Source organism: Eschrichtius robustus, chromosome 7 (assembly GCF_028021215.1).
Source record: "Eschrichtius robustus isolate mEscRob2 chromosome 7, mEscRob2.pri, whole genome shotgun sequence".
Taxonomy (NCBI): domain Eukaryota; kingdom Metazoa; phylum Chordata; class Mammalia; order Artiodactyla; family Eschrichtiidae; genus Eschrichtius; species Eschrichtius robustus.
The window spans coordinates 91,426,079-91,454,065 of record NC_090830.1 but is presented as its reverse complement, the minus strand read 5'-3'; the positions used below and the strand labels follow the sequence as shown (position 1 = coordinate 91,454,065).

Genomic DNA, 27,987 nt, shown 5'->3' with positions numbered 1-27,987 from the left:
ATTGTTCTGGGGGAGGGAGAAGTAAGCTCTTCTGGGTTTATCGGGGGGTGGGTTAGGCTGCTGTGATTCTCAAGAAATGCCTTCCATGGCAAAGTCCTCTAGGTCGTTAGTGGAGATGATATCCAGGCTTGGAGCATCTCCCACCTCCTCCCCTGGGCTCTGGGGGCGCCCCTCGGAGTGCTGGGTGGGGTCACTGGGAGGCTCAGAGGCCAGCTGCAGGCCAGCATCTTGGGCGCTCTGGGGCCTGGGGCCAGCTGCCTCGGCGGTGTGAGGGTGCTGCCTTAGGAAGGTGGGGGCAGAGAGCTGAGAGGAGCAGCGCAGGGGCATCAAGGCTGTCACGGGCAGGGGCCGGAAGCCCGGGTACACTACGTAGGGAGCAGCAAGGGCATCCGGCGGGCTTGGCTCAGGGGAACCCCCCTCAGAGGATGGGATGGAGACCTTGACGTATTTGCCCGTCTCTGGGTCATAGAAGGTCTTGATTTTCACCTGGAGCGGCAGATCGAAGACAAAGTACTCTCCAGATTGGGGGTCTTGGAGGACCTTCTGGGTGGCAGGGTAAGGGGACAGGGGTGTAAGGGACTGGGATCCCCCAGGCCGCCTCTGGATCGGCTCTGAGAAGGCGGACACCGAGTGGCGGCGCACGGGAGGGGGCAGGGAACGGACCATGGGGAACCTGGCTGGGGGCTTCTCTCCGGGGGACGGTGGCCTACGCTCTGAGTCCTCGGGGTACAGCTTTTCCTCCTGGCGTTCACCATGCTTTTCCTGTGGCTGGTCGGTCTTTCTCCTCTTGCTTGCCAGCTTCTTCGCCCGCCGCAGGGCCTTCTCTGTTTTGGGTGGGACTGCTGGTGGCTTGCCAGCCGCCCTCTCCAGCTGAGCAGGAGGCTCCGGCTTCTCCAGGAGGCCAGCTGAGCTGGTGGCCACGTCCAACAACGAGCCTCTTGGAGAAAGTGTCCTGAGGTCTTCTGCTGATGGCTCCAGTTGGGGGTCGGAGCCAGGCCCCCACGTGAGGGCATGTGTCAGGTCCTCCCTCTGGGCCACCCTGCCAGGGCGGGGGCTGGCCCAGGGGCTGCTGCGGGGAGGCTCCCCTGGCAGCAGGCTGGGCTCACTGGGGGCCTGGTAAGCATCACCCCAAATGCTGCTGGTGGCAGGGGAGCATGCACTGTTCTCTTCCAGGGAGCTGGCGTTGGGGGAAGCTGCTAGCTCACCAGGGACCAGTCTTCTCCCCGGGGGCCGTGCTCTGGGTGTAGACAAAAAGTGACTTTTGAAGCCTTGCACCTGCTCTTCCCAACAGGTTCCAAGCTTCTGTAGGGGTGGCTGGTCTTCTAGGTCGCCTTCTGGCAAAGCAATCGTGGGGATGCGCCTTGGAGCATCCAGCTTCCCCTGGTCTATGGAACTGCTCTTGCCATTGTTTGCCACGACTTTATGTATGGCCTCTCGGGGTGGCTTCAACCCTTGGCCCTCTCCTGTGAGTGGAGGAAATGGGACATACCCCTTTGGGGCTGCCTGGGAGGTCTCTGACCTGGCTGTGCTGGGACCCCACCCATGGTCCTCCATATCCTCACAGGCCGCCCCCTTCAAGTGTGTGCCTTGCACGCTGGCGGGTGTCAGAGTGCTGGGCATTTCCTGCCTCTCGGGGGCACAAAGACCAGCATCCCTGCCCCAGCCTGGCCTTGGCAGTTCCTCCTCTTTGTGGCCATTGCCCAGCAGGGACTCTGAGGACATGGATCTCAGGAGGGGCAGCATGATGGGTTTTATCATGGGGGTGGCCCTGAGGGTGTTGTCTTTAACTGCAAAGAGTGTGTGCTTGTTTGAAGTGGAAAACGGGGAAGGGATTAGATCTTTGGCATCTGAAAGAGCTGTATCCTTACTTCCCCCAATGCCAGTGCCTCTGAAATTAGCTTCCTCCCTCGGCGCCTTCCCGGGGTCCCCGGGGCTACCTTCTGGCAAACTTTCCTCTTCTCCTTGCGAGGATTCCCGCTTGCTGTGCACCTCCACGCATGCGTGCCCATTACTCAAGGTGCAGTATTGTAATTCACCTTCCTCCATCACTTTCTCCTTCTCATCCTTCTGACCGTCACCTACACTCACGTCACTCCTCCTGTCTTCCTGCTGGCTCTCGGCGAACCACGTCTTCTGCTGATCCTCGAACGAGGCAAAGGACTGATCTGAAGAGCTGGTGCTGAATTTGGCCTTACTTTTGAGGGCTGACATAAAATCAGACTGGCTGTCGCTGTAAAACACATCTTCCTCCTCGGGAGAAAGGGGCCCTGGGGAGAATTTCTGGTTGAAGTTTGGATTCTGAAGTCTTGCCTCTCTCTCGGGTTCTGTATCTTGAGAGATGGATCTCAAGAATCCATTCTCTAGGCCGGAGGTCTTTGGGGTCTCCGCAGCCTTCCCTGCCTCAGGGTCTCCACTGCAAAACTTCAGGGACAGATGTTTCCTGCGGCAGTGTTCCCTGGGGTCTGGACGCCAGCTGGACCTGGCACCGCCCATCTCCGATTCTCCATTGGCATCGTCCTTCTCATAGCTGTTCCTGTCGTCGGCCTCGCCGTTGACACAGAAGGGGGCTTTGGTGTTAGGTGATGGTGAAGTGAGAGTTAGGTAGTTGTCTGCAGAGGCTGCACCGGGGTCAGCTTTGGGGTCCTTCTGGGTACTGATGAGTGACACAGGAGGGGCATCAGCGGGTGTCTCCTTAGAAAGCTCATCTGGAGGGCCTTCCTCGAGCCCGTTGGGAAGGAGGCCGCCGTTGCTCAGGGATTCTTGCTTGCCTCTGGTTTTCTCATCAGGGCCTTTCAAGAGAGGCGAGGGACTGTACGTGCTCTTCACACGCTTCCGCACATCTTTGAGGTTGAACAGCAGGCTGGGGGCTTTGGATTTGTAACTGTCCCGGGACTGACATTTACTGGGCTCCTTCTCTTGGTATCCGTTTAGCTGTCCTGTGGGTGACGGGGTTATCTCTGCTGGCTGGCTGTGGCATGACTCCAGCACATGCTTGCTGGGTATGACGGGGGTCAGAAGCTTACTGATGTTGAAAGGAGGATCGTAATGCTCATGGGGGTCCACAGGCATGTCAAGAGCATCCTTTTCTGGAAATTGCCCCTGGGGATCGTGCTTTGCATACAAGGCTGGGCCTCTCCAGTTGGTCTGCTTCTTCTCTTCTGAAGCATCTTGTAGACTTTCTTTCCCTCCCTTGCCAGACTTTGGTTTCCTCCAGGGGGCATGGGTCGGTTTCAATGGAGGCTCAGGCTGCGAGCTGGAAGCTTTTCCCTCCGTAGCAGATACCTGGGCTCCCAGATCTCTAGATCCCCAGGTTCCAGATGTGGAGAGAGTCCCTGCGGCCAGCCTGTTCTCTTCCTGACCGCAGCCAGCCCGGATGTGGCGGGGGGAGGCTTTGTGCTCACAGGCCGGGGGCTCTCTTAACAAGGGCGAGTCCTCGTAATGCTTGGGAGCCTTGCTTTCTGCGACTGTGTCAGCGGCATCCTTCCTCTCGGGCAGCCTGGGTTGGTGGGCGTTCCATGACTCAAAAGCACTGTTTTCACTATGAAGAAAGGTCCCTTTGCGAGCCCACTCCTGGCCCCTTCCAGTCTCGCTGGTGTCTGCCTTGTGGGCTGGAGAGGGGAACTTTGACTCAAATGAGTTGGCCGCGTTTTCGGGCGTTGGGAGGAAGCTGTTGGGGCCATGACAGGCCATTTCAGGATTCTTGGGGGACTCCTGCTCTCCGTGCTTCCTGCCAGGCTGGTGGCTAGTCTTATGGGTGCTGGAGACTTCGGCAGGCACCCTCCTGACCGTCAAAAAGGCAGAATCGAAGCAGAAGTTGACACTGCTTTCTGGAAGAGGAGCAAATTTGGGGGGATTTTTGAGAGCTGGAGGCTTGCTGGTAGGAGGCCTGCTGTCACAACGCTGGCTTTCGGTCCTGTCAAAAGATTTAATCAGTGACGACACTTTGGAAACAGGCTTGTTGCTGCTCCTCAGGCCGGAAACTGGCACTTCCAGTCTCCTCTGGGCTGGTGTCAGTGGGGGGCTGCTCTTGGGATACTTCTCCTCCCCTTGAACGTACTTGGGCAGCTGTTGGAACGTGGCCGCCCAGCCGGCATGCTCCGTGCCTTGGGATGGTAACTGGCTCCAAATGCCGCTTTTCCTGTGGGTATGGCTCACCGTTCTCTGGTGAAAATTCCCGAAGACCTGGCGGGTGATATCTGGGGACAGGGCCAGGTCGGAGTCATGGAAGGATGCGTCCTCTGAGATGCACAGGCTCCGGAATGCCCGGTCCGTGAGGCTACTCACCTCCCTGTCTGCATCGTCCAGCACGCTGCCAATGCTCGAGGAGTCGCTGAAGCCGTCCGTGCACTTCTTACTCCCCTGCATCCTCTGCCAGCCAGGAAGACCGTCCCTGTCAGTCAGCGGGCGCCTCTGGGTGATGATTTAGGAAGGGTTGGATGCAGCCCTCTCCCCACAGAACTAGAGCTTCCCGTTGACCAGATGCAATTACAAAGTGGGAATTTTTGTTCTCTGCAAAAGGAAAAAGTGCAGGGTATCAATATGATATTCAACTTAGCGGCTCCATATAAGAATGACACGCTGGTCTGGATGGTCGATTTTACGTGTCAACCTGGCTGGGCCATGGTGCCCAGTTTTTGGTCAAATGCCAGTAAAGCGGTTTACTCTCCACAGCGTGGGTGGGCCTCATCCACAAGGCTGAGATCCCCAGAGCAAGAGGCAATTCTACCTCCAGTCTTTGCACTGGAGCTGCAACTTCAACTCCCCCTTGGGTGTCCAGCCTGCTGGCCTGCCCTGAGGATATTAGACTTGCCAGTCCCACTGTTACATGAGCCAGTTCCTTACAATAAATCTCCTTCTCCCTCCGTGTATATATACATACATCCTATTGGTTCTGTTCCTCTGGAGAACCCTGACTAATACAGTGCCTGAAGTCCAGATGTGTCATTTTTGCAGAGTGAACTTCCCTGGCATTCCACGGGGTGTTCCCTCCTCACTGTCTCTCACAGGGCCTGGTTTATTTTCTTTGGGGTACTGAGCACAATCTAAAACTAAATGTACTTTTTTGTTGCTTATCCCCTTCTTAGGCTGGAAGGACCAGGAGCTCAGGAGCCACTAGGCTGTCTGCTCTCTGACTGCCCTTGTCCCAGAGCCACCCCAAGAGGGCACAGTCCCCCAGGGCCTGCCTCACCAGGGATCCTTCACTCTCTGACTTGCCCTTGGGTGTGGCCAGTGGGAGGTGCTGGTGGGAGCTTGGATCAAGGGGCAGCCAGCCTTCCTGGCATTTCTGTCCCCCCACTTCCTGCTTTTGACTGTGGAGTGGGGTCCTGGCAACACCGCAGTCCTCTCTAACTACAGCCCCTCCCCTGGGCTCTGACTCTCACTGGGCCCAGCAACGCTGCTGCCCTTGCCCCCTGGGGCTGCCGGAAGAGTGGCGGTCACTTCCTCAGTGACTCCACATCCTGTGGTCTCCCTAATTCTGCCTACACCTCTGTGATAGTCCCTTCATTGCATTCTTTTCTTCTTTTTTTTTAAAATTGTGGTGAAATACACATGACATAAAATTTACTATCTTAACCATTTTAAGTGTACAGTTCAGTAGTATTAAGTGCATTCATCTTGCAAAGCTGAACTCTGTATCTATTAAACAACAACTCCCCATTCCCTCCTCCCCAAGCCCCTAGAAATCACCATTCTACTTTCTGCCTGTATGAATTTGACTATTCTAGGTACCTCATATGAGGGGAATCAGTGTTTGTCTTTTTGTGACTGGTTTATTCACTTATCATAATGTCCTCAAGGATCATCCACGCTGCAACATGTGTCAGAATTTCCTTCCTTTTTAAGGCTAAATAGTATTGCATTGTATGTATACACCATATTTTGTTTATTCATTCATCTGTCAATGGACACTTAGGCTGCTTCTACCCTTTGGCTATTGTGAATAATGCTGCTATGAACATGGGTGTCCAAATATCTGTTCAAGATCCTGCTTTCAATTCTTTTGGGCACATACCCAGAGATGGAATTGATGGATCATGTGGTAGTTCTATTTTTAATTTTTTGAGGAGTTGCCATATTGTTTTCCTCATTGTCTGTTGCATTTTACACACCTGCCAACCATGCACAGAATTCCATTTTCTGCTTTTTTTTTTTTTTTTTTTTGATAGTAGCCATCCTAATAGGTTTGAGGTGGTTCATTGCATTCCCTTCTGGATTCTGTCTAAGGATGCTACTTCCTGCTGGGACCCTGATTACTACCACTGGGTACACACCTCCAAGGCCTAGAACAGGCCTGGCCAGGGCAGGGGACGAGCACATGAGTACATGGAAAGTTAGATAAAATAGCAAGTATAGACCCTAGAGTGGGCTCAGGGTGGGGGCATTTGGCACAGTGAACATTCTAGCAGGGTGCTGTGAGTCCTCAGCTGACAGATGAAACACTGTCACACAGTGGCCCCATTCAACCACATCAGCAGAGGAAAGTGGCAAGCCCGCACGTTCCCCTGCTTGCCTGGCTGGCCTGAGCAGTAAGCTTAGGGGCCTGAACAAGACTGTAAGGGATGGAAGATGAAGATGTGCCACCAGGGTGGTAGGGCCTGCACGGCAGGGGTCCTGATGCTATCCTGGCTCCTCATAGAGGGTCGCCCACCAGGTGTCCCACAGGGCTTGATGCCGCTGTGCTAGCACTGCTGTGTTTTGGTCCCGGAGGCCAGCCTTCCTTAGGATTTTCTGTTTCCTGTCTCTTGACCACAGCACTCTGGTGGGTTTCTGATGCTGATTCATTGGGAGGCCGACTCATTTTTATGAACGAAAGGACTGAGCTGGGGCTGCCAGAGAAAGCAAAGGACCCCACATTCTAGTAAACTGAATGAGCTGATGAGGCACCACTGATGGCCCTGGGAAAGCCTGTATTTACATACTCCTCAGCCCCGCCTTGAAAATCGGGCCACTTGCTCCCCAGAAAGCACAGTAGGTGCCTCTTAGAAGGCACCCGCAAGGGGAGAGCATCAGCCCCGTCCCTGCACTTGGCCAACCTCGCCCCTGTCCCCACCCCCTTCTCTCTCTTCTACCTCCTCTCAAAAAACTGCAGAGGCTAAATGCTTATGGTCTCAGACTCCCACACAGCTAGTTCTGGCCACAGGGGTGGAAGCATTCCGGCGTCTGGGAAAACTCTTGCCTTTCTGATCAAGGGAATGATTCCCATCGTCTCCATTCTCTTGGTGCCCTTTTTCTCACTTTAGTGCGGACATGGAGCCTGAAACTGTATTTGTTTGCTAGTGCTGTTGTAACAAAGTACCACAGACTGATGGCTTAAACTACAGAAATTCATTATCTTACAGTTCTGGAGGCTGGGGGGTCCCAGATCAAGGTGTGGGCAGGGTTGGTTCTTTCTGAGGGCAGAGGCAGACCCGTGAGGGACGGGTCTCTTCCAGGCCTCCCTCCTCGGCTTGCAGGTGGCTGCCTTCTATCCGTGTATCTTCATGTTGCCTTTCCTCTGTGTATCAGGACACTAGCTCTATTGGGTTAGAACTCACTCTAATGACCTTATCTTAACTACTTACATCTGCAATGACTCTGTTTCCAAATAAATCACATTCTGAGGTCATGAGGTGTTAGGACTTCAACATATGAATTTGGGGGGGGGATACAATTCAACTCATAACACTGAGGCATTCACTTTGCAACTCTGAGGGACAAACAATGATGACTCAAGACCAATTTGCTGAGGATGGCCTGGTGGACAGAAGGACATTCCTGAGTCCTTGTGGCCCTGCTGGGTTGTGAGCCTGGGCCAGAATCACCCCCCATCTGGAATCTGTGCTATTGGGCTGAATTGGGGGCCTTCCATGACTTTGGACATTTTAAGTCAAGTTTTCTGTTCTTGAGGTCTTATGGATACAGTCAGGGAGTCTTCTGGTATCCCGAATGCTGGGGTTTTGACCTCGGCAATGACTGAACTCAGTAACACTGGGGTTTCTCTACTTCCACGTTAACATGGAAATAGTGTACTTAGACATCTAAATTAGAATCTTATAGTTAACACCCCCAGTCAATTAAATACCACCTACTATTAGCAGACATTTGTTATTTTTTAAACACTCCGCTTCCATCTGTTCCTTCGCGTAAGAACACTTGGTACCCTTTGGGGAATTTCCTCTCCCCTTGGCGTTCAGTCTTGGTGGGGCTGAAAGTCAAGGAGCCTGCAGAGACCTCTCAGGGCCAAGTGCAGACGTGAGACCCAGGCCAACCCACTGGACTGTTTCTCCTGGAGTGACGCAAGGAGGGTGTCTGCTTTCCAGCAGCAGCAGGCACCCTGTTTGTCCTTTCCCAGCCTGGAGCTTCAGCCTTCACCTTGAGTCCACGAGGGGTCCCCTTTCCTCATAATACGTATCCTTTTCTTTTTTTTTTTTTTTTACGTATCCTTTTCTGTTTCACTTGTCCAGTTTTTGTTTCTGTTGCGTGTGACCAAAAAACCCAACCTGATCTTGGGCTCGTGTCATACTTCCAAACAGTAACAAAAGATGGTCACTGATATTTGGAGTATTCAGAAGATAACCACATTGCTTCTGCCTCAGGGAAAAGAGAGACCTCCCTCTTGCTAACTTCATTCAGATAATTTCTTCCACTCTGATTTGATTTACCTGGGTTCAGATGGGACAATATAAAGTTGGCTTCATCCCCGCACTCCCATCCCCTAGTCTCCTGATACCCAATGGAACCTTCAGCAGGTTAGCCCAAACCGAAGGTTTTTCCAGGGGCTAACTCTTGAGTTGATACATACCTGTTACAGGAGTGGGGGTAGTGGGTGCCTGCCTTCCTGGGTTTTAGGATCTGTAGTTTTAAAACTTCTTTTCATGATTACATTCGCTGTCATTGCTGCCCATCTAGAAAGAAGAAGAAAAATAATTTCATTAGAACCCTAAGGACCAAAAAGCCAAGCACGAGTTCAGTACAAAAGCTATCCTTAAATGTCAGTAATACAATTGGCTTTCAATTTTTTTTGTTTTTGGATCTCATACTTGAACTCAACAAAATTCCAAACGCAGGCATTTTGGGGGAAACCAAGATAGATTTATATCCCTTCCAATATTCATTAATTTGTCTCTGGTCCATGAAATCTTTAGGGACCTGTTTTAAGTCTTTGGGATTTCTAATATGAATGACCCAGTTGTGAATCATTTTTTGCTAGTCAAATTGGACCAAAGGCCCTTTTCCCATGTGAATTAATAATGCAGGTTTTGCAGCAAAGAGAACTAGAGTGGGCTGAACTTGAATCCACTCGGCAGGCAGTACTGTTCGATTTACTGTTGGCAGGAGGCTTGAACATCTATTTTGACAGCTAAAAGAACCAAAAAGCTGCCCAAGAGAATTTTAAGAGTGCTCAGAATGAAGTGTGAAGTAATTAAAATAAATCCACTATACAAATTATAAATGCAGACCATTGGGGTTCCCAGAAGACTGTCCTCATCTTGTAACTCCTGGATATTAATCCAGTCCATGGTGGTTTATTAGTAATATTAAGAATCATAATAACTCACATTTGTGGAGTGCATTTCTTTGGAGGTGCACAGAGGCACTTTGTGTTGCTCACTATCCGGTTAGCCCCGTCCCTGACCCTCGAGGCGGTCCTTTGTGTCCCCACCGCACGCTGGGTTCACCTTTTCCATAGCTCATGCCGTATTGCCACACATTATAACCCACGTGTCTTAGGAATTGCTGATTGCTTCATTCTCTCCTCAGTTAGAAAGAAAATTCCATGAGTCCAGGAAGGGAGTCTTATTTGCCCTTGTGTACTGAACACACCAACACAGAAGCCGAATAAATGTTCGTGGCAATGCTCTGAATTGGGTGTCTTCATCCTGAATTTTAATGGAGGGCAAACAGACACAGAAAAGAAGGAGCAAGAAAGATGGAGAAGTTCTACTGAGAAGGCCCCCTGGTCTTGGGTTTTAAGACGATCTGGAAAATTCAGATTTGTGTCACTAACTAGAGAGCCCATTCTGCTGCCTGCAGCACCACTGGGGTACAATTTAGGGATGAGGATGAAATCAGTTCATGTCACACATGGATGAGGCAGAGGTGCAGAAGGACATGGTGCATTTATTTCGTGGACATTTAGGGAGCCCATCACTCTGTGCTGGGGGTCACGGACTCACTGTCATTGCTGCTGAAACACGTTTTCCAGAGGCTAGCACAAAACCATCCTGCTCCCTGCTTTGGGCTGTTTGATGGAAGGCAACCCGAATTGCTGAAAAGTCTGGCTCATAAGAGCACTTTTCAGGTGAAAGGGTGCAGTTCCCCTCAGGTAACATGAGTGAGGAAGAATGGCATATTGTTAAATCGTGCTATAAAAAAGGTCTTGGAATCTGCCCTGATGAATATATAGAAATAAGAATGAATATTTATTCATGGCACGGTAAGAGCCTATTTATGTCTATGGCCTTCAAAGTCAGTTTGCTCTCTTAAATGCTTCCTGACTCCTCACCCCCATTATTTCCTTGACTCATTTACTCTGCCTTTAGTTTCCCCTCCCCCAGTGGATCGCCCAAGGGGTAACTTTGTTTCTCATCTGACTTAACTTCTAAGCTGCAATCAAGACCGTTGGCCGCTATCTTCCTGGGAAGCTCTCCCACCTTGATTTGTGGGACGCACACACTTTACATCTCCCTGCCTGGCCTAACGGTTCATCTCTTATCTTCCTCTCCTGGATGGTTGGATTTCCTCTGCGCCAGGCCCTGGGGCTTCTTCTCTTCTCCCTTGATAGTCTCGCTGGGCGATTTTACCCACACCCAGTGTCGCCACGAGCAGACACGCGCTGACGGCATGTCCAGGCCAGGCAGCTTGTCTGGGCTCCAGCGTCTGTTTCCATCTGCCCCTGGACAGCTCCACAAACCCACACATTTAACATGGAACCCGTGACCTTCCTACAAGCCAGTTCTTCCTCTGAGGATCCCAGAAATCTGAGTCACTTGTGACTGCTCCCTCTCCCTCCTCCATGCCTCCCCTAAACTGATCCCTTTCCACGTCCCACGAGTCTCATCTTTGAAAGGTCTCTTGCCCCCCCCTGTACATTGATCTTAATCTCCATGGCCACTGTGTGGCCCCAGCTGCTGTCATGTCTACCTCGGGCTACCGCAGGAGCCCATAGTCATTCTCTGCACTATACCCAGAAGCAGCTTTTAAAAACCAAATCTGTTCATGTCATCCTCTTACTTAGAATCCCTCAATGGCTTTCCAGTTTGAAAGAATGACAATCAGTCTCTCTTAACAAAGCCTCCCTTTTCATCCTCATCTTGGACTATTTTTCCCCACATGCTTGGCTTTCCAGCTACGCTGGCCTTTTACCAGCTTCTTCAATATGCCGTTCTACCTTCTGCCTCAGCGTTTTTGCTCATATTGTTCCCTCCACCTGGAGTTCTTTAATTCTACCTTTCTCCTGTTACCTGCTTAACTCCTATGTATACTTCAGAACCCACTTCACATGCCCCTTCAATAAGGCAGCTTCCTCAGGTTGTTTTAAATCTCTCTGCTATCTGTTTTTACAGCACACTATACTCCTCTCCTTTGAAGTACTTATTATAATTGTAATTAAGTATTTAACTGGGTGATTATTGTTGAATTCTTGTCTCTCCTGCCAGCCTGGGTGCTTCACTGTGGCAGGGTCCGTGTCTGTCTGGCTCTCCAGGCTATCTCCTCTTGTGGCATAGTGCACAGCACAAGAAATATCTGTTTAAAAATGAGCAAATCCCTCCACCTCTGTCATGATATTATTCACACTATTGACTGGCTTAGTGGGACTGTACTGTACTGAAAGTCAGTTATAATCCAGTAGTTTCAGAATTATCATAAATTTCAAATTAGTGAATTTGAATCCAGGTGGATTTAATTTCCTTTTTGATTCCTAGCCCTAAAACATATAAAATCTGCCTGTGGTGGGAGGTGGAAGCAGGCAGAGCAGTTATCCTTAGAGCCAGCTCACAGGATGGCAGAAGGTGTTAACTCACACCATGGCGTGTACCAGTTAAGTTAGGGTTGAGTTTCAGGGTGAATATAGGCTAGCATTTACATCAGGGAGAAATAAGTGACTTCATGACTTTGCCATTTGCCTGTTTGTCTCTCTAATGGCACTCAGTGTTCCAAGCTGGGGAATGGTTTTGAATCTCTCTGGAGGGCTAGCGTCCAGCAAATAATAGTGGTGTACATTAACTGGGGTGTTGGTTACAGCCAATGGTTATGGCCATTAACTGATACGATACCTAAATTATAGGTGTCAGCAGGTGAAGTGCTGGCATCTGCCCTGTGTTGTACAGGCAACCCTGGAGGCTCAACAGCCCTCTGAGAACTGGTCTTTCAACACTCCATCCACAGAGGCTGGATGCTGGGCACAGGTTCTGCAAAGCACCGGAGTGCACAAGGGGAAACGGGGTCCCCAACAGGAATGAATGGACAAGGTTTTCCAGTTCAGCCATCAGGGAGGGGCCAAAGGGTCTGGTGACACAACCATAGTGAAGACATGCTTGGGGAAAACTGGGGGCATGTATGTGCCCCAGTAGCCAGAGGCTGGGAGAATTACCCTTGAGGATGTGTTTTGTCTTCTCCTCATTGCCAGGGTCATCTTTTTGATTCAGAATATGTCAAACAAACCAAATCTGAGTGAGCATCCCCGTGAGTCAGCTTTTTGTCACCATGAGAAATGAAATAGCCTTTGCACGGTCATTACTAAATTCGGACTCTTCCAAAACGTTTTCTCACATGGTGCTTTTTTCCATGTCATCCTGCACAACACTGTTGAATTATCATGGACTGGAATAGGCTGCTTTGTGCAGATTCAGTTTTTTCTCTCTCTTCTGATCCCTTGCGTATGGTCGTGCATGACCCTCAAGGCTCTCTCTCGGCGGGGATGCTGGAAGTCTCCCCATACCCGCCTCCCGCCAGGCCTGCGGTGCCCTGGATGAGGGACCTGCAGGCCCAGGTGGGTCCTGGCTTGCCTCCTTGGAGTGGCAGTCCCTCTGCCTGGAATGTCTCTCTCTGTTCCCAGGTCACCAGCTTCTGACCACTTCCTCCTCTGTTCTCCATAGAGTTCTAAAAGAATCACTTGCGCTGCTTTATTCCACTTTATCTGCTATGAATCCAACTTTCCAAGAAGGCTTTGAGCTCCTTGGGGGTGAGGTCCCCTGCCTGGTTCGTCTCTGACTGACAGGATGCCTGGGGCATGGTGGCCACTTGTCAAAGCTTTCAGCTGCCATTGCTGGGTACGCTTCTTGGGCCACAAGGATGTGATGACAGAGGTTTGTCGCGAGTGTGTGGTGTGGGTATGCAGGACCAAAAGCTCTGCTGCCTCACGTTCTCCTTGTCTCCCACGGGACTCCTGGCTGGCAGCCAGCCCAGGCCGGACAGTTCAAGCAACCCAACCTTTGCTGGCCTGCCCCAGGCTGTGACGACAGGAAGTGGCCAGGGGACCCTGATCCAGATTGCCCATCTCATCTGAGCCCCGGGGCTGAGGAAGTGTGATGGGCTCACAGAACCAGAGCCCTGCCTGGTGCCCTAGGGAGGCCCCAGTTCCTTATTCCTCTATGCAGCTGTGCACTATCAGCTTCAGTTCTGAGACAAGATAATGGAGCCTCAGAATGTTTCATGTCACACGGCTGCTGAGTGACAGAGCTGGGCTGGGGACCCCGACCCGGGTGGTCCTGGAGTCAGGACACAGCAAGGGAGGTAGCAGTTGGTGGTCTGGCATGGCCGGGTTGCCAGATTGAATAAATTAAAAAACAGGACATTTAGGGAAATGTGAGTTTCAGATAGAACAATGAACATTTTTTAGTATAAGTATGTCCCATATTTGGGCTATACTTTGTATTAGTCAAATTTCTCTATCGAATTAATCATCCCATACTTATACTAAAAATAGGTACTCACTGTTTATCTGAACTTCAAATTGTACTGGAAATCTTGTTTTTTATCTGGCAGGCTGAGGTCCTCACCAACTTTTAGGACCCAAAGTGGATCACAGTCAGAGGAGGCCAATCCAGCAAGTCAATCCTGGAATGACTCATATCTGCATGTTACCCTGCGGTTCAAGACACACTCTGGGATCCATTATCTTGTTTGATTCTCATAACCCTTATGGGATGGGTTCAACAGGTCTTATTGTCACCATTTTCTAGGTGGAGAAAAAAAGGCACGGAGAGGTGCAGAATGTTGCTCAGCGTCACACAGCATGTAGAAAAGAGAACTGGGGCTGGGGTTCAGCTCGGGTTCACCACTTGACCACCCCACACTTTCTCCAGGATGAAACCCTCACCCCACTGGTCCTTGGGCTCAGGCACAGAAGGGTGTGTCCTGGGCTCCTGGGCTGGGGTTCAAGGGAGAATTGACGATTGATGGAGAAAAGGAGGGTTTATCATTCTATTCACCTCCCAAGAATCTTCTCAGCTCAGCTTTTTCACGACAACCACAGGAGTAGAACTAACAACGCAACTGGGCAGCACAGGGTCCCTCCTGTCTGGGGAGGCTCAGGCGGCCGGTCCTTGCACAGCTGGGAGGGATGCTCTCCGGCTGCTAAGCAGGCCCTTCCTTTCTCCTCGCATCCCACAGGAAGCTGTTGAGATTTGCTTTGTTGCCGGGTTTGACCACTTGCCTGTAGTGTGGTTTTTGAGCTCTAGCTCTTTGGGTGGATTTAATTACCTTAATTGAATGGTGTTTTCACTTTTCAGTAAAGGCGAAGCAGGAAGCTGGTAGAGATGACAGGGGTTGGCTTTATCACACCCAGAAGGCCCTGACAAACTGGAACTGATTCTTTTCGCTCCTCTTTCTGGGTGGTTTTTTGAGACATTGACTTGGGGTTGCCTTGAGGAGTGGTTTGGTGCAGTGAAACCAAACACAGCCAGCTTGTTCCAGCCTGTGAACGCACACACGTTGGACACACAGCTTCTGCCACCCACCCCACACCGGGCAGGTGCCTTGCTCTGGACGTGTGCCCTGCTGGTCCGTCGTGGGCCAAGCTCTTGACCTCTTTGTGCAATTTCCAACAGCCTTCCCGCTTGCTGTTTCAGAGGGAACGTCTTTGTCTATGTCCTACATTTTACATGGCAAAATCAACGTCCTCAGCTGGAGACGGGCGCAGAATCGTGTCAAGTGTCCAGGGCCACTGCTGCATGTGACTGTCCTCATTCATTCCTCGCTAACACTTACACCTCATGGCTGGGAAACTGGAGCTACCTGGGCAGCTTGTCCCTTATAGAGTGCTGGAGGTGGGATCACACCTGCCTTTGGCTCCAGGACCCCACTGTCCGGCCCGTGATGATTCCTTCCCAGCTCTCTCCCAATGCGATGATTGCTCTGTCCTTGTAACTCCTTTGGACCTTTGGAAATCAGAAATTTCACGTTCATTTATATTCTAATAGAGGTAAACGTGGGCTCTCAGAAGCCACGCTTGAAGCTCTTTTATGCATCCATCCACTCAACAGCTGTTCACTACTATGTGCCACCCCGTTCTAGTGCTGGAGATACAGCCGAGGCAGGGCTGACCTGGGCCTTCTCCCTGCTGAACTGGAATGAACTGAGGGATGGCATTGGGCCACGCTCATATTGCCTTAGACAGGTTTCCATTGGGTAGTGCCTCTTATACACGTAAAACGCACCTTTGATTTGTGCACAGGTCATCACACGTCTGGTTTGGCCATTTTGTCTCCACTGGTCTGGTTCTTGGCACCCCAGGGTGGGGGGTTCTGCTTGCATCCTGGCTTGGCCTCGCTTAAATGGCCCCAACCTACGGGCTAGACTGGGCAAGGCAAGGGTTCTCAGATGGACCCCGAGGCTTCCATGCGCTGGGAGAGGACAAGGCTGCCTTCATCCAACCCCAGGAACGTGGTTGGTTAGCACTGGGGGCCCCGGCAGCAGCGCTGGCTTGGCATGTGTCTGAATCCCCCCTGAATCCCATCACGTGTACAGGGGGCCTCAAAACCCTGCAGCATGTAGGAGTCCAGGACATCCCAGGGATGTGGCTGAAGAAATCAGCTTGCCTGGGCTTGCCAGGCTCACAGAGCTGGCTGTGAGCTGTAGCTGCAGCTGCTGTTGGTGTTCTGCTGCCCTTGGGAGAGAGCTCGGGGGCAGAGGTGCTTTCTCTCTGGAGCTCAGCCCAGCCTGACTCCCACTTCCTGCCTGGGTCCCTGGTCCACTGTGTCTGGATGGGATGTTTCCTCAGGAGCCTCTGAGCATTGCCCAGATCTGGGGCTGTGTCTGGAATTAGAGGCCAGGGAGCCTGGCACAAGGAAAGTTGGGCCTGACCCAGCCAGCGCTCCCCAGGACAGGAAGATGCTAGCACCTGGCATCACACAGTCAAGGGGGGACCAAGTTGTGGGAGGAAAGCAGAGAAACAAGGCATGGAGGCAAGGAGAGGAGGAGAGGGATGAAGAGATGGGCTGGGCTCCAGGACCCAGCAGCCTGCTTCTTCTGGGTCCCGTTCCTGTTTCATAATTGTGTGACCAGTGGGACAGAACAATGTTTTGCTCTCTGGGGCCAAAGCCCTGCTTTGTAGCACTGACCGATTTCCATGGCTGATTTCTGTTATGACCCAGCGTCTGAAGCAGAGTTGGGACGAGGCATGCACATGAGCTCCTGGAGCCTCAGAATCCTGCAGGCTCCAATCGAATTTGCAGTTGCTTCTATAAGGATCCTTGGGCAAGGGTCTCACTCCACAAAAGCTAACAGCAGCATTGTTTCTGACCATTCCTGATGGCTGGGCATTGCTGAGGATCACTCCTTAAAGCTCCTGGTGGCTGGACAGGCTGGACTTGGTCAGTGCTGTCTCTGGACGCTCCCTTCCACCGGAAGGAGCTCAGGCCCAACACTGCCCAGCTTCTTAGCACTGCTCCACTGGGAGCTCTCTGCAGATGCTGGGGGACCAGCCTCAGGGACCAGATGCCCCCCTGGACAAGGGGCACTGGATCCTCTTGTGGGCTTAGAGGTGCCCCGATTTACTTTTATAAGAGCATCTATGCTGCCATCAAAGGTAAAATAGGAGCAGAAGAGATCTGACCACAAACAACTCTGCCCTCGCCTCCCTCGTGCCTTCCTGGAGCCTGGGGTGAGTGCCGGTCACGCTCCACTGCCCAGGGAGGGTCATAGGGAAGTTGACGGAGAGGTGAAAGGCTGGGAAATGAGAAGGGGCCAAACTGGAAGAAATGGTTTCAATGCTCAGCCCTATGACCTTTTGGCCTCCTTGTTAGACACAACCCAAAGTCCACACCACTGCCAGGCCAGCGCAGGGCAGCTGCCAGAAGGGGGACATGCAGCTCTTTCAGAAACACAGGAGCCATTGAAATGATGAGTGCACTGGGATCTGGGCCAGGTCCCAGCGCTACTCTGCGTTCGCTGAGTACAACCTTGGCTAACTTACAGCAAGTCTGTGAGCCTCAGGTTTCTCATCCATAAAATGGAGCTAAAGATCTGCCCCTGTGTATTAATGACAGGGCTTCTCAGCCTCGGCACCATTGACTTTGCCATGACCCCCAGGGCAAAATCACCCCTGGCTGAGAACTGCTTTACAGAAGCAAAGAGAAAGTCTCTGGAGCATCCTTTGTTTGTTCATTCACTCATTCATTCATCCCTTCCACCTTTCCCAGGAACATCCTGCCCTGGATCCTGGAAACAGTAGGAACTGACATGAGATAGGAATCAACCAGGCAGTTCTGGGCAGTAGAAAGAGCTGGAGACCTGGGTGAAGTCCTGTTCCAAGGCAGTGTCATTTTGGGCAAGTCACTTCACCTCTACCTACACCTGCGAAACTGGGACAATAAAAATCAACTCCAGCTCTGCCACCCCAACCACCTGGGGCTGCTCCCCATGCTGGAGCAGGCTGAGCAAAGGAATGGTCATGACACTGGTCCCTGAGGCAGCCACTGCTTGAAAGTCTCCAGGTGCTTGGAGCTATTGGACTCACCAGGTCCTGGGTTCTCCTCCAGTCAGGGGGCCACCCACACCAGAAGGAGGCCCAGCGAGCCCAGTGAGCCCTGGCCATCCTGACCCTGAATTTTACCCGCACGCAGGCCCCTGGGCAGCAAGGGAATTATGTGCACGCTCTTTCTCTACACGTCTCACAGGAGCAGAGGTTCCACACTTGTTTTTCCCTCAACACACAGTAAGAAATACATCTACATCACAGCGTACAATGAACTCAGAGACATATATTTATATAAAACAAGGAAAATTCACGAAACAAAACTTACTCTGCTTAAATGTACCACTCTGATATTTTCATCTTATTCTGTTGTATTCTTTCATTTAAAAAAAACCATTTGCAATGTAGTGAGTGATTTCAGGACCCAATAATGAGTTGGAGTCGGCAGTGTGGTTTTTTTTTTTTAACTGTCCTAGACCAGAATCTCCAGGCATTCCTGATCAGGCTCTGTTTGCTGCTGCCCTATTTTTAGTGATACTGGGTTCTCATCTGGATGGAGAAATGGAGACCCAAGGCCCAAACACAGTGACTGGCAGGGTCTGACCAGATTCACGTTGTGGGGAAGGGAGGAGACCGCCCGGGGTGGTGGGTCCACGGGCCAGGCCTTGCCTTTCTGCTTCAGTGCTGTGTCCCCAGTCCCCGTACAGTACCTGGGCCTAACAGAGGGCCATTCATTTGTTGAATGAATGAGCAAAAGAAATCCCCTTTTACGGAGCACCTGGCATAAGAGACACTTTATAGACTCCAGTATTATTGATTCCTATTTTTTATTATGTAATCAGTACTCGAAGCAACCTTGTGAGGTAGAAATCACTCTTGCTCTTCACAGAGGAAGACCTCGAGTCCAGAGGTGTTTAATACTTGGCGATGTAGGGCTTGAAACTGAGGCTGCTGCAGAGGGAGAGGGTCCCTGCGACCTGCATTTAAAGAGGTGCCTCCAGGAGCTTCTGAAATGCCTGCTGCAGGCTGAGAACCTCTGCTCGGCACCACCCCACCCCTGGGCGCCCTGCAGGCCCCCTCACTCCTGGTTCTCACCCTCAGGGCTCCCCAGCACTCATTTTAAGACCCACGGCTACAGGGGGTCTTCTATTCCCTGCATCCCATTCCACCTGGGAGTCCACTTTTGATGGGCCAAGCCCTTGAAAGCCTGCCCTACCCCTCACTGATGGACACCTGACTCTCCATTTAAGAGCTGTGGAATCAGTAAGACTTCGGGCAAATCACGCAATCCATCTGAGCCTCAGTCTTGTTTTTGTAACCTGGGGCTGATAGGAAGGCATATCCAGCAGCCTGGTCCTCGAGGAAGCCCCTATGGATTATGAAGTGGGTGTTGCAGGGACAATTGTAACCGATGGCCCAGACACTGCTTTGGAGAGCCTTGTCCGGAGAGGGCTTTCTCAGAGGCTCCCAGAGGAAGAGGCACTTGGGTTTGCTGGGAGTGGGGTGTCCCTTAGTAACCATCCTATCTCTAGCCCCTGGGAGGAGAGCCAGGTCATATGGGAAGGGGCATCCCTGCAAAGCAGCCCTGGGGTGTCCCAGGCTTGGGCAGATAGAGGAGGTTCCAGGGAGGGCTCCCAGAACCATGAGAAGGCAGAGGGGCTGCAGAGCTCCCTCGCCATCTACGGACCCCATTTCCCCACCTGTAAACTGGTACCACAGGGCTGGGTGGCAAAGGGGGAGAAGCAGAGCTGGAAGAGCCAGCACTGCTTACCTAGCTCCTGCTAACTGCCATGAACTTCACACGTGCGATCTCGCTCAGTGGTCACAACCACTGGGCAAGTTAGACAGGGCCCGTGCCAAAGGAATCTGAGGTGGAGAAATTGAGGGGCAGAGAGGCTGAGGAACTTGCTCAAGGCCACACAGCCAGGGAGTGGCAGAGCTGGGATTCAGACCCAAATCTCTGTGCCAAACGGTTTTGCCCTCCTTGTGCCGCCAAAGTAGAGAGAATTATGGGGCGGGCGTTTCCCTCTGCCATGGTGTCCCCGCAGGGTAAGGAGGGGTGGAGACCTCTCTCCTAGCACCTTCTCTTCCATCTCCCACACCCTCCTCTTCCCACCAAGGAGCATTTGCTTTAGTAAAGCTAGAGAAGGCAACTGCTGGAAGTGGCCGTCCCGTGGGAGCATCCAGCAGGGCGCCCTCTTCCCTGTCCCTGGACTACCAGGAAGGCACGTGTATCTGGGCCGGAGGAGGACATCCCATGGAGCCACTGGGAATCTCTAACACCACCCCAACCCCGCATACACAGCAGAGCCCTGCTCTCTCTGGCTTTCTCCTCACTTCCTGCTGGAGGCTGGGACGTAGAAGGGAGATGGCTGGTTGGTAGATGACAGCTGCCCTTTCTCCAAACCATGTGGCAGCTGTGAGCCCAACTCTTCCAGGGAAGGAAAGAGAGAACTTCCCTGCTTTGGGGACACAGTCATGGAACTGACAAACATCCCTCCTTCTTCATGAATTCCTCGTGGAGTGCTTACAGCAGAAGGAAAAAGAATTCAGACATGGCCATCCAGGCTATCCTTCTAAAAATTAAAACTGAAAAATGCTCTTTCAACAGGCAATGTTGTTGGAAACAATGGCTTCAACAATGAGTTGAAGTGGAAAAATTATCAGCTTCTTAGAGCATCTTCTACTGTGTTTGAGAACAATAAGAAATCTTGTCTCCCCTTTCTTTCCTAAGTCAGTGGTCCTTGCTTCTCAGAATGCCTTGGAGGGCTTGTTAAACAGAGTTCTGGGCCTCACCCCAGAGATGTTCACTCAGGAAATCGGGGCTGGGCCACAGCATCTGGGGATACAGGTGCTGCTGGTCTTGGGGCCACACACTTGGAGCACCGCTGCCCTAGGTTTTGAGCAATTGGAGGTTGGACCCGTTTCCGGGAGGTTGTACTGACAAGTCATAGGCACTTGGGCCACTTGGGGCTCATAGTTGTCAACGACGGTGGTTTGGGCTGTGCCTGCCTGGCTCTAGGCCTGGCTCTGGGCAGGCGTGCATGTGTGGGGGGCAGAGATCAATCAGAAATGTGCCCTCTCCAAGGGACAGTCATCTGTGAGGGGAGAACGGGCAGAGGTCAGTGCGAGCTGCAGGGTCCAGGAGGCGGGAAGAGGGTGATCTCACCGGCAGGGCTTGCTTGAAGTCAGCTGGGAGGGAGTTTGCTGCCAGTCTGTGCACAGGCACCCAGCTGGCTCCAGCCTGGGCACCAAGCAGAGGGGGGTGGAAAGTTTAGGGTCAGACCATGCTCCCGTTTCCTAGCCCTGTGCAACCTGGGCAAGTTCCCTCACCTCTCTGAGCCTCCCTTCCCTCATCTGTAACTATCCCTACCTCTCTGGGTGGTTGTGAAGGGTAGAGGTAAAAAATATCAAGAGCCCAGAAGAGACACAGAGTAAGGACTCAATAAATGGAAGCTTCCACTGCTAGAGACCTTGAGGTTTTGAAACAGACCATGCTGGGAAGGAATTCCATATCTACCGCTGTGGTACTAACACCGGCCAGCAGAATTGCAGAGTGAGCTCATGTATGTAAAGCATATAGTAGGTGCTCACTAAATGTCGCTTGCCTCATTTCTAATCCCCAGACGGGGGCGCTATAACATAGTGGGAAATGCCTGGACTGAAGCCAGACCTCCTTGGGCATCGTTCTTTGCTGTACCGGCTGTGAGTGGGCCCCCAGCAAATTACAAAACCTCTCTGTGCTTCGGCCTCCTCACCTGTAAAATGAGACTAAAGTAGTACCTGCCTCTTGGTGTCCTTGGGAGGACTCAGTGAATTCGTGTCTGTGAGGTGACTGACACCTAGCAACTGTCGACGTGTGGTTACCATCCCCACCACGCAACCTGCTCAAGCCAGGGCCAGGGCACGGGGTCACAAGGACGACTGCCTTTCCCCAACACAAAACAGAGAGAGAGAAGCGAGGCAGCGGCTGCCCAGAACCCCTGAGGCTTCCCTGTCCTCGGAACCACCTTGTACCTTTGCCCTCTCTGTCTGGTTTCTGTGCCTGAGCAAACCGCTCAGTTCCCTCATTCTGAATGGGCATCAGCTGACCTTTAGCAGCCTCGGTGTTTGTATGGCGGGCATTCCCCTCGAAAACCATGCCTGCATCTCCTAGGCCATCACTGGAACTAATCTGGGGAAACCTTGCATGCTGGATGTGAGAATAAAACCAGAGATCTACGTAAGTGTTTTGTATACAGGAGTAACGCAGCCAGATTGCCGTGATGAACTTGGTGGGACGCTGAGGGTGAGAAATGGCTCTGAACCCGTGGGTTTAGCCCAGTGGGTCTGAATTTTGACCCCTTGATCGCTGCAGCCTTTGGGGCTAACCTGCTTCAGAGAGGGGCAGACAGGGCCAGGGGAAGGGACGAGCTGGTGGTGCCACATGTGGCCAGGCTGCCCCAGGCCAGGGTAAGCCAAGGGGCAGCTCCAGCATGACTTATCCATCGCAGGCAGGGCTCAGAGGCTTGAAACCAGCCTCTAGACTGGGCAGGGAGTAGGGAAAGCCCTGGGTTGCTCAAGCAAATCTCACTTTCCTCTCCCCCCTTGCCTTCCTTAAGCTTCAGGTGAAGGCTTTAAGATGGGACATGGCTGAGATGAAATCCCTCTCCTAGCTCAGCCTTGAAGTTCCTCAGCAGCTCAAGCCCACCTGGGAAGGGGCCACTCAGGGACAAAAGGGACCCACTGAGGCCAGGGAACAGCATCCAGAGTGCAGAGACCCAAAGGAACCAAGGACTCCCACTGATATCGAAAGCCCTTTGCTGTGCAGTCTTCAGGGAGGGCCAAGCAGAGCATGGAGGATATAGGGAAGGCCTTCTCCCCACTTTCATGGACTGTGGTCCAGAAGGGTCCCTTTCCCCTTCCTATGAGAAAGAGAGGTCTACCAAGTCCTGGGGAGAAAGCCATTCATGGTCCATTGACTCTTTGGCCCCTCTTGCACTCAGATTCCCAAACACTCTGGCATCCGCAGCTCGGACGGGAAACCGCTTCGCACCAAGCCTCCTTCTGCCTTCAGCCTAGGGACCTAGGCCAGCTGTGAACCCACTCTGTCTCAACCTTGACATCCGCTGTCACGTAGTACTCACACATGCAGCCCCCTCCAGGGAGTGTTCCAGAATGATAGCGATGACTTACATTGGGGGGGACACATCTCAGCAGTGCTCCACATGTTCCATTTTGGGGCCTTGATCCAAGGCTTTGAATGATCCCTTGTCCTCCCCCTCCCCCCGCACCCCCAGCTCAGGTCCTGCAACCCCTGGGATCAAGTAGAAACTAAGAGGTGTTTCGGGTTTTCCCAACTAATGAAATGAGACATAAGATTGAGTTATAGGGCTCTGGATTGGCTGGATCTGTTGAAATGTGATATAAACCCTCATATGGAGATAAAACCAAGACCACTGCAGCCTGTTGGGAAATGTCAGCACTGGGTGTCTCCACAAGGCAGCCTTCTCTGAAAGCCCTTTTCGTCTCTCCAGTAATCCTGGGCAGATGGAGTGAAGGCCTGAAAGCCAAGGAGGACGACGGCCCAGGCCTGGCTCCACTGGCCAGCGGGTTTCAGTTACTGAGATTTCTGGCACAGGCTGGAGGAATAGGGCTAATTCTAGATGTGGAGCTTCCCCTTTCTGTAAGGGTCTCCGGGGCTTCCTTAGGGTCAGGAGCAAAAAGCAGAAAACACCAGGTCACTCGCTGGAGTCCCAGTGAAAAGACATCGGGGTGGACATACTCTTCCTAGGAGAACTCGGGGCCATCGGGCCTTCCCTACCTCCTCCGCACACCTCTGTCTCCTGGGTTCCCAGGGGATCCAAGTCCCTCTGTTTCCAGGACCCAGCATTCGGCTTTCCTCCCAGGGGGCACAGGTGCTCCCATCCCAACGAGCTTCTGGTCACCAGTGAGCAGGCACAATTTTTCCCCTCCTGAAGACCAAGGGGCAGACGCATGCTGGACTTGGGTCACCCAGAGACGTCTATTTATAAAGCATTCCGATAAGCACAATCTGCCCTGCTCAGCCCAGGCCACACTCCACAGCAAAGCTAATCCTCCCAGGGGCAAACTGAACATTTCCTGTACCAGCTAGACTGGAAAAACCAGCCCAGCGAAGGGGCAGGGAGCTCCAGAGCCAGCCACGGGTCCTGAAGGGTCCAACTCACAGGCTGCTGTACAAGCTAGAACGTTCACTGCTGTTTGTGTGTGCACCAGATTGACCCATCTCAAGGAGTGTTCACGTACAACAGGGGTCAGCAAATATTTTCTGTAAAGGGCTGCATAGTAAATGTTTTGTTCTTGCTGGCCACACAGCCTGGACAGTTGTGTGAAAGCTGCCGTAGACATTATGTAAATGAACGAGTGTGGCCGTGTGCCAATAAAACTTTATTTACAAAACCAGGAGCCCAGTCCACGGCCCTGGTTTAACCTACCACTGTAGTAAAGGGAACACAAATGCAGGAAAATCAGACTTCATTTAATGTGAACATTTGCTTAATCTACTCTCCAGGACTCCTATAATTTTGGGTTTTAAAAATATTACTTCAAATATTGTTTGTTATAATTGGGTTAGATATGTTCAAATAAATGATCCATAAATTTAGGTTTTTTTTTTTTTTTAAAAATAACCTTTATTTTCTAGAGCAGTTTTAGCTTTGCAGCGAAATTGGGCAATTGAGTAAAAGTTACAGAGATTTCCCATATAGTCCCTGCCCCTGCCCCCCGAATGCATAGCCTCCTCCATTATCAATATCCATGGGGGTGTTATAAAGTCCTAAATAATAATTTTTTAAAGGCTATTTAGATTTCCACACATATTCAATATTGCTCTTCTCAATGATCAGTTCTCCTCCACGAGGAAAAGAAGATATGATTTTAGATTTGGCTAAGCCCACCCTGCAGGAGTCTGGTTGGGGACCCCCGGGATGTGGGAGAACACACAGTCTGTGGGCTGGTTCCCTGTTGAGGCCACACATGCTCTCAGAGTTCACGGGCCAGAATGTCCTGATGACCAATTGTCCTCTTTGTTACAGCTGGTAGGACCCTGCCTGGCGCAGCATTGGGGGACACAAGAGAGCCAGTCTCCTGCCATAGAATAGAACCTGTGGGGTTGCCCCCATTTGACAACACAGTGCCCTGGGCACACCCAAGGCTTGTACCCGCTCAGCCATGTGGGAGCAGAGCGCCCTGACAGATGCACGGAAGGACAAAGTCACACACGTCTATACCACGTACCCTGTTCCCTCATAGTCCACACGGCAATCCAGCACCACGGCACACCCAGCACTGAAGAAGCTCAGCCCCCGACATGCCCCTGGCCACTCACACCGCCCTGCACAGCTCCCTGGCACAGAGCAACATCCCAACCCCGCCGGTGCAAGAGTGCACATCCCTCTGGGCCGGCCGGAGCTTGAGCCTCCCAGCCTGCACGAGGGACCCAGACAAGCGTCCGACCCTACCTTCCGCTCTCCGCTAGTCCCGGCGGCTTGCTCTTCAGGCCTCCCAGGAACCGGACAGAACCCTAACTCTTCCAGCAGCCCGGCTCTGCCCAGCAGCCAAAACTTCTTCCCTTGTCAGCCAGACTGCCCAAAGATAGAGGGGAACGGACTCAAGACCCAGACCTCTTATTGTTCACAAACCTGCCCACCTGAGGAAAATCAGTGACCAGAAGCTGGCCAGGCACTGGAAGTTCGGGAAGCGCACCTAAATAGAGACCCAGCCGGGGGAAACCAAATGGTGTTCTTGGTGGGGAAGAGGCAAACGGTCCCCACTGCAACACCCGCGTGGTGTCAAGTAACAGTCAGATTAAACAAACAGCCTCAGCAGCTATTTTTACATCCAGATCGGCCACCGGGTAATAGATAACTTGGGGAGTGAGAAATTGCTTGCCTCTTAGCCGGACCCTAACCACGATTCCAACTTCAATCCAGAATGCTTTTTAAAACTATTCCAGCACTGAGATTCAAATAAAAATATCCCGAGGTGCAAAGGAAAACATTTGTTTAGGGAAACATTAAAAACACGATATTGTGTGCCTTGGAGCCAGCGCCTGGAGGCCTGCTGATGCCCCGGGGCAGAAATAGCCCGTTTCATCATCGGCTCAGAGGACCGCAGCCTGCATTCCTCGAGTAAGGAGCCGTACTGGGCTGTGCTTTTGGAGCAAAATAACACGCCCAGCTGCAGGCTGGGGGAAGGCCAGCCTGGGGTTTCAGGGTGACAGTTGCAGAAGGATATGAAATAATCAGAGAAGAGGCAAGGTAAGTAGCCACTTGATGAGCCTGGCCATGGCAGGTCTGGTTGTTTGCAAGGTCCAAGTGCCAGTGGATCGACCCCTTTCTGCCAGATTAGAGCTCCCCTCTCCATCTCTGGGAGGGGCTGGTCCCTCCACAGCTCCAAGGTGGGCTTACATCGGCCTTCCCAATGGCCACTTCCTGTCTTGGTCTGGGGTCACCTGCTCCCCAAACTGCCTGCAGACCCCCAGACATTTGCCAACCCCTTTGCCTTTGCTTATGCCGGGCCAGCTCCTGGGTGCCCTCTTTACCCTCTCCAAGTTGACCCTGGAAGAGTACGCTCACTACCAGGAGCACAAGAGTTTTAATGCAGGAGGTTTTTTTTTCTTTCTTTTCAAGATCCTTTCTGATGCTCCCCTGCCCCATGGCCTGGGAAGGCAGAGGTGCCCAGTCGCAGACAAGTGCTCTGCTCTTTGAGATGCCCAAAGCCCTTGGAAGTCTGTATCGTACTGTACCTCCGTACCTATTTGTGGACTTCCCTGCCTACCCCCAGGGGCTCCTCACAGCCAGCAACCTCAGTTCTAGCCCCAACGCAAGGCCTGGCACCACCTCCAGCTTTGAACCCACCAGTGGCCAGGGTCCCAGGGAGCTGGGTCTATGCACTTCAGTTCAAACAAGTTAGAAAGAACAGCTCCTTGTTGCCCTGTAGATGGAGGGTTCAGACCCCCAACCAGCAAGACCGTCCCGCCCCTCCTCCTCCTGGAAGCCTCAAAACTTGCCTTTTGCCCTAAGAACTTAGGACCTGGTTGTGGGGACACCTGCTCACTGATCAGCACTCAGAGGTGGTTTGAGGGAGACCCAAAGTGAACCCCTTGATTCTACCCACCCCACCTACCTCCCCTGCTTGTCAAAATCAACACTAGCCAAACTGGTAGATCAATCTGAGACATGAGCCAGCATTAAACAAAACAAAACAAAACAAAAACAAAACAGGATTTGGAGCCCTGGCCCCTTGTATTTCCTAGCTATTTGACACCAGCCAAATCACTTAACCTCTCTGTGCCTCAGTTTACTCGTCTCTAAGATGGACAGATTGCCTGTGTTCTGTGGGGTTGAAGATCAAATGAGCTCATGTACACGGATATGCTTCTATATTGCAAAGCTTCTCAAATGGTAGTTATTTACTTGTTATCTTTTTCATGATTTTTGCCACATCTTCAACCATCTGTACTATTTTTAACTTATCTTTCTATAAAGAGAATTTAAGTTGACTTACTTTTTTAAAAAACAGAGCTTTCTGGTCAACAGCAATACCTGAGAAATCATGGATTTGATGCTCCAATTCTTTTTCCGATTACATGTTGAAATAAATTTGTAGCCAGTTCATATGTTATCTGCTTTGACCCAAGTCATTTTGTTCCAGATTTTAGGAATAGTTGCATTACTAAATCCCATTTTATGCAGGAGTTTGCTTTGGGGAGCAGGTAACCTGAGCTGAAATGATTCAGCAGGGCCCCTGATTTTCCTCACTTCCTTTCCTCCCGCTCCTCACAACATTTCTTCCCCAGCTTACTTTTAATTCTTCACAGGTGGTGAACATGACCTCATGTCTGGCTTAGGATCCTAGAAGCGGTGAGCTTTGCTGTGTGTCAGGCGCTGATGGTGTTTGCTTCAAGTGACTGATTGAGAAAAGAAAACCATAAGGATGGTCCAGAGAACATTCAGGGGGCAGGGCTGTGGCTGGCAGCTTTGTCAACGACGTCAGCAGGAGGGGTCGGGAGAGAACAATAAAACACAGTTGACCTGGCAAGAGGCTGTCCTGGGAGCAGGAGCCCT

General features: G+C 51.8%; 1 protein-coding gene across 2 annotated transcripts; it reads right to left on the bottom strand.

Annotated features, from left to right (window-relative positions):
* On the bottom strand, positions 1-27,811 carry C7H10orf71 (chromosome 7 C10orf71 homolog). Of its 2 annotated transcripts, XM_068548937.1 has the most exons (3): positions 27,725-27,811; positions 8,783-8,885; positions 1-4,509 (listed from the first exon to the last, which is right to left on the bottom strand). In XM_068548937.1, the coding sequence occupies exon 3, from the start codon at positions 4,363-4,365 to the stop codon at positions 70-72; it is 4,296 nt and encodes a 1,431-aa protein (XP_068405038.1). In that variant the 5' UTR covers positions 4,366-4,509; positions 8,783-8,885; positions 27,725-27,811; the 3' UTR covers positions 1-69. The 2 variants fall into 2 exon arrangements, with proteins under 2 accessions (XP_068405038.1, XP_068405039.1); XM_068548938.1 differs by lacking the exons at positions 8,783-8,885; positions 27,725-27,811 and adding an exon at positions 4,880-4,941.
* Between the last annotated feature and the right edge of the window lie 176 nt (positions 27,812-27,987).

Excerpts from the sequence above, each read along its gene's own strand:
- C7H10orf71 (XM_068548937.1), bottom strand. The coding sequence starts at position 4,365 with ATGCAGGGGAGTAAGAAGTGCACGGACGGCTTCAGCGACTCCTCGAGC.